Consider the following 6,171-nt stretch of genomic DNA (forward strand, 5'->3'; position numbering starts at 1 on the left):
TGCCATCTGCGGTCCTGGGCGTGCCCTGAACTCAGCCCCTCTCTTCCCTACCGTGCCATCTGCGGTCCTGGGCATGCCCTGAACTCAGTCCCTCTCTTCCCTACCTACCTTGAACTTTCCCCAGCCTTGCTTCCTCCCTACACACACTGGCCAAGCCCTGCTCTCAGACCTCTGGCTGGGATTAGATGTGTCTGTGTAAACTCACGCTCTCACACAAGGGCACACACTCACACGCTTACACATGCCGACACGGGCTCTCCCACAAGGGCACACGCTCACACGCTTACACACGCCGACATGGGCTCTCCCACAAGGGCACACGCTCACACGCTTACACACGCCGACACGGGCTCTCCCACAAGGGCACACGCTCACACGCTTACACACGCCGACATGGGCTCTGTCACAAGGGCACACGCTCACACGCTTACACACGCCGACTCACACGCTGTCTCACAAGGGCACACGCTCACACGCTTACACACGCCGACTCACACGCTCTCACAAGGGCACACGCTCACACGCTTGCACACACCAACTCACACGCTCTCTCACACCAAGACACATGCACACACACACACATAGACACTGCAGCAAGCATTTGACCAGAAAGTTTGGCTGCTTTTGAAAACAGGGTGGAGCAGCCTCCTCTCTCGAGCCTCCCACACTCCCAACACCGTGACCCTGAGATGGTTTGGCAGTGCCCTACCCAAATGTCATCTTGAATTGCAGCTCCCATAATTCACATGTGTTGTGGGAGGAACCTGGTGGGAGACAGCTGAATTGCGGGTCAGTTCCCCGGACTGTTCTTGTGGTAGTAAGTCTGTCTCATGAGATCTGATTGTTTTATACATGGGACTTCCTCTGCACAAGCCTTTCTGCCTGCCTTCTGCCATAACTGTGAGGCCTCTCCAGCCACTTGGAACTGTGAGTCCATTAAACCTCTTTTTCTTTATAAATTACCCAGTATCCGGTATGTTTTTATCATCGGTGTGAAATAGACTAATACAGCCCCCTTGTTAAGCTGTCTGGCAACAGACTGCTGACCCCATAGACCAAACTGAGCCCTGGGCTTTGCGGGAAGGAGTTGTCAGGCATTGCCTCTCTGTGCCCAGACCGGGAGCTCCAAGGCTAGGACTCAGGTCTCTTCTTCCTCTATCCCAGGAGTAGGAGTGCCCTCACACCCTCATTCTCCGTGCCTCAGTTTTCCCTCTGTGGCAGCTGTAAAGGGGCATCACTTGGATCCCCCTCTAGAAAGAGCTTGCCACTTGGCTGGGCTCAGGGGCTCAGGCCTGTAATCCCAGGACTTTGAGAGGCCGAGGCGGGCAGATCACTTGAGGTCGGGAGTTTGAGACCAGCCTGACCAACATGGAGAAACCCATGTCTACTAAAAATACAAAATGAGCCGGGTGTAGTGGCTCATGCCTGTAATCCCAGCTACTTGGGAGGCTGAGGCAATAGAATTGCTTGGACCTGGGAGGCAGAGGTTGTTCTGAGCTGAGATCATGCCATTGCATTCCTGCCTGGGCCTCATGAGCGAAGCTCCACCTAAAAAAAGGAAGGAAGAAAGGAAGGAAGGAAGGAAAGAAGAAAGGAAGGAGGGAGGGAGGGAGGGAGGGAAAGGAAAGGAAAGAGAAAGAGAAAGAAAAAGAGAAAGAAAGAAAGAAAAGAAAGAAAAGGAGGGAGGGAGGGAGGGAGGGAAAAAAGAAAGAAAGAGACAGAAAGAAAAGGAAAAGGAAAGAAAGAGCTTGCCACTCAACCTTGAGGAGGGCAGTGAGTGGAGCCTCTAGCCACACTGCCTTGGGCTCCGGTCTTTGGTCCCTGGCTGAGCCTGTCACTGCTCTTCCCCACAGCCCAGGCGTTGAGCAGGCACAGTGGGTTTACTGCGGCTTCTACGTGCAGCCTTTGCCCTGAAACTCACCGTGACGTTGGCGGAGACTTTTCAGATCTGCGTCCACGTCTGAGCTTCTCTCCCCAGTCCCACACTCTCCTCTTTCGCCTCTCCCAGGCCCTGCCATCCAGTAAGCGCTCACAGCCCTAACTCCACCTCAGCCTTTGCTCACTGGAGGACTGAGCTGACACTTCGAAAGTTCACACCTCCCTCCCCCACACACACAGCTCTAAGCCCCAGCCTCCAGGACAAGGCAGGACCCCCCCCCCAACTGACACTCACAGAGCTCTAAGCCCCAGCCTCCAGGACAAGGCATGACCATTTCAGAGCTTGTCCCTGGGCTTCATTTCCAAATCCGTGAAGTCAGGACAGTTCTTCCTCCAGCACCTGCTCTCCTGTGAGCTTGGTTTTCTTCCTAGATGCAGCTGTGGCCCCACCAGAACATCCCCACAATCCCACACCCAGGCAGTGCCAGGCTTCCTGCAGGCGGCAGCCCATGTCTAAGTCCCGGGCACAACCCTAGCCCCCAGACGAGTGCAGGTGGTGAGACGTGGGGGTGAATGAATGGTATTCACTGCACACTGTTACAGGAGGGATGAAGGGGATACTTCTCCTTTAAACACCTGCCCAGGCCTCTCCTGCCCTCCACAGCTTGAGTTAAGCTGCATCTCCTCACAGGAAGAACTGGCCCCAAAAGAAGGCACGGCCTGGGGAGGTGGTAAGCGCTTCATATTCTCGGAGCTGCCAGACCCATTTTGGTCTTTTTTTGGATAAAGACCAAAAGTATAGGTCCCTTCAACTCAGAAGCCCCGAAAGCGAACGCTGTCTGCATCCAGACAGCAATGTGGGGGGGCTCTGGCAGGGGAATCCCGGAGCAGTGACTCCCCCGGCCGGTATTTTCCCCACCGTGTCCTGGCCTGGCCTCCCCCATACAGGCCAAGGCCCCTCTGTGGCCCCAGCCCCCTTTCCACTCCACCAGAGACCCTCACCACCGTGGAGCCCTGAGCTGGCAACCTTGAAGGCAGCGAGCGCAGGATTCTGAGAGGGGCTCGGGGGCTGGAGGAGGCGGGGGCGGCAGGAAGCCGGGCAGGCTCATAATGAGTCACAGCAGATTCTCTTCGTGCCGTGCTGGTTGTCACAGGGGATGGCAAGTGACTCCACTTCTCTCTTTCCCGCCACCTCCCGCATCCTTGGCACCCATGATTCTGAGATCCAGAAAGGATATGAGAGCTTGGGGCTAGACACTAGGGACAGGTGTTAGGGATCCTGGAGGGGAGAGTTCAGAACAGACCACCCCAGGGAGGAATCCGTGCAAGAAGAGCATGGGGGAACAGAGAGTAGGAGGTGACTGAGGCCCTCCCCTTTAAACCTGGACTGGGAAGGCAAGGCAGAATCCAGAGGGGCTCAGGCTTTGGAGAGGGTGGGGAGATGGGGTGCACAGGCTTCCCACTCTCTCAGGTAGTCCGTCAGCCCCACCTCTGCTTCTGACATCCATCTTCCTCCAAGAAGCTCTCCCAGACCGCCTGGGTGCACAAAAGGATGGCTCCCTCAGCAGATTCCATGGGACTCCCCAAGAGTGGGCCACGGTTGACCCCCCTTTCCCCCAGTGCCTCAGAACACAGAATAGGACATTCAGGAGCAATTAGTTGAAACATGGTCATATTTAATGTTGGTGAATTTTTTAGGCTTTTGCTTGGTTTTGCTATTTTCTTTCCACTCTTTTCACTTCTGAATACGCTTTGTGCCCTTTGATAGGTAAGGAAGGGTGGATCCCCCCAGGGGAACAATTCTGAAAGAACAAATAAGTGATTTGTATTGCAAAGAATCTGCAAGGAAACAATTATTTCTGATTCACCTACTCCCTTCTGGGGAGCGAGGCCTGCAAAGGCAGCAGGAGGCCTTCCCAGCCACTCGCTGCCTCCAGCCTGGCCAGCACCCCCTCCAACAGAGGAGAGGGAGTGTGGGCCCCTCCAGAGCCAGGAGAAGGCAGCCAGTCCTCTCCCTCCCTCCTCACCCTGCCCACCAGCCACCCACTGGGGGTCATGTGGCAAAGTGAGGTCTGCGTCTCCAGTCCTCACCCCCATCATACACCCTCAAGTGTCCAAGAATCTTGTCCTTCAGGAGAGCAGAACTCCAACAGCCCGAGAGGGATCGCACATTAATGGTGGGGTTTCAGCACCCTGCAGTTAGCTAGCCGCTGTGTGTGTATGTGTGTGTGTTGAGGAGTGGGTGCTGAGGATTCATGGGAGTCCAAACCCACAGATTTGCTCTTCACATCTAGGGCTTCTAGGACACCATAGGGCACCATGCCAGCAGAAGTAACTCCCCAGAAAAAAGACACAATTTCACTCTCCTACCAGGGAACTGAGGCCTGAGACGGGGTACGCAGGGTCATAAGGAGACATAGAGACCCCTGGTTTCTGAGCTAGCAGCAGCCCTCAGGGGTGTGGACAGCTGAGGATCTGGCTGAGGACCATCCAAACGCTGCCACCACTGGGAGATTGAGTACAAACCCAAGAAAGGCGAGGACAGAGCCACCTCCACAGTTCCCAAACCTAAGGAAGGGCCTGTGTCCAGGCTCACTGATTATACCGGGAAGGAGGTAGAAATTGCCGGGAGCACAGCAGCTCCCAATTTCCCCTCTGGCAAGGGAATGCCCCCTCCACGTCTGTGCACGCAGTGCACAGCACAGGGCCTGGCACACAGAAAGCGATTAATAAATGTGCATGGAGGAAAGGAGGGAGGCATGGAGGGAGACAGGAGAGGAGGGAAGGGAAAAGAGCACGTGTGGGGGTGGAATGATGGAAGGAAGAAAGGGGAAGATAAGAGAGTAGATGAAAGTGTAGTCACGCCCGAAGAGGGCCCGGGCGCCCATCCCCTCCCGGCTTTCCCCACGCCCCTCAAGTCCACCCCAGCGCAGCAGCTGTAGGGAGGGAAGCCCTGGTGGGTCCTCAGGGAGCGCCTGTGCGCCTGCTGTTCAGTCAGAGCCCGGTGCTTGACCCCCTGCAGGTAGCCGCACCTCCCGCTGGGCGCTGGGACCCGCTGCCGTCCCCGCCTCTCCGCGGAACGCTGCCCCTCCTCCCGACGCCCTATCCTGCCACCGCGACCGCCACGTCCAGCCTCGACCGTGCAGGCTCGAGCCCGCAGAAAGATGGCCAGCAGCCACCTGCGCTCGGTCCACAGGAAGACGCGCCCCCAGGGCGCAAAGCTGGGGACCCCGCTCCCCCATTCCAGGGACGAATAGAAGAGGAGAGGGACTGTCCCCGTGGAAGCCCAGCGCCAGACGCAGCGGCCCGGGACCCGGCCCCTCTCGGGCCCCGGCGTCCCCAGCTGTGAAACGGGGAATGCGGGAGGAGGTCGGAGTCTGTGGTTCCTTCGGGGTCCGCTGCGGGGCTGGCCGCGGGCCGGAGCAGGCCTGGCCCCCACGCGAGGGCGCTGGAACCTCACCCCGGCCTCCCCGGGGAGGCGCCTGCCCAGCCCGCGGGTGCAGACACGCCTCCTCCCGGGAGCAGGTGCCCGGGGGGGGGCTCGAAGGGCGCCCCGCAGGTCGGCGGGGGAGCGGGGCGGGGGCCCAGGGTCCGGCCTCCGTCGCGCCCTGACGTCCCTCACCGGCCGCCTCCGCGCCCCGGAGGAGTCGGGGCTGCTGGAAACGGACCGCACCGCCGACCGCTGTCAGCCCCGGCCACGTGCTCTCCCCGGGCGCGCCGGGAAGGCAGCGGCGCTTCCGTCGGCGATCGGGCCGCGCGCACTGGCCCCGCGAGGCGCACGGGTGGGAAAGGGGAGGCTGGCGGCGGCTCGCGGAGCGCGGCTCCGGGCGGGCGGGCCGAGGGGAAGCGCGGGTGCCGTGGGGCCGAGGCTCCCGGGTGCTGGGCCCGCGCTGCGGGGTCCGCTCGGGGCGCGCGGAGCTCCGGCGCTCGCGGGTCCCCGGCCCCGCCCACACCTGCGCGGCGGCCCCGCCCCAGCCCGCCCATTGGCTGCACCCGCCGCCCGTCAGACGAGCCCCCCGGGGCCCGCCCCCACCCGAGCTGCGCCTCTTAGTGCCCTGCCCGCGCGGAGCCGCTCAGTCCCCGGCGCCGCCACCGCCCGCCGCGGGCTCGGGGCCCACCATGCGCCCGCCACGTCCGCTGCCGGCCCGCTGGCTGTGCGTGCTGGCAGGTGCCCTCGCCTGCGCCCTCGGCCCGGCGGTGAGTGTGAGCCCGCCGCCCAGAGCTCAGGGGCTGAGGGTGGGGGGATGAAGGGTGGGGGCTGAGGGTGGGGGGATGAGGGTGGGTGCGCTGAGG

The 6,171-nt window shown here is 60.5% G+C and overlaps 1 protein-coding gene and 1 pseudogene across 2 annotated transcripts in view; one reads left to right on the plus strand and one right to left on the minus strand.

The window, feature by feature from the left end:
* LOC108312820 overlaps positions 1-3,453 on the minus strand; it is a 50,022-nt pseudogene extending 46,569 nt beyond the window's left edge.
* A 2,511-nt stretch (positions 3,454-5,964) lies between these two features.
* Positions 5,965-6,171, plus strand: part of VIPR1 (vasoactive intestinal peptide receptor 1) — a 30,800-nt gene continuing 30,593 nt past the window's right edge. For both annotated transcript variants that reach the window (XM_017540979.2, XM_017540980.2), the window contains exon 1: positions 5,965-6,075. In XM_017540979.2, the coding sequence (XP_017396468.1) occupies positions 5,998-6,075 (78 nt within the window). In that variant the 5' untranslated portion in view covers positions 5,965-5,997. The remainder of the gene's footprint in view (positions 6,076-6,171) is intronic.

This window comes from Cebus imitator, unplaced genomic scaffold (genome assembly GCF_001604975.1).
Source record: "Cebus imitator isolate Cc_AM_T3 unplaced genomic scaffold, Cebus_imitator-1.0 Scaffold129, whole genome shotgun sequence".
Taxonomy (NCBI): domain Eukaryota; kingdom Metazoa; phylum Chordata; class Mammalia; order Primates; family Cebidae; genus Cebus; species Cebus imitator.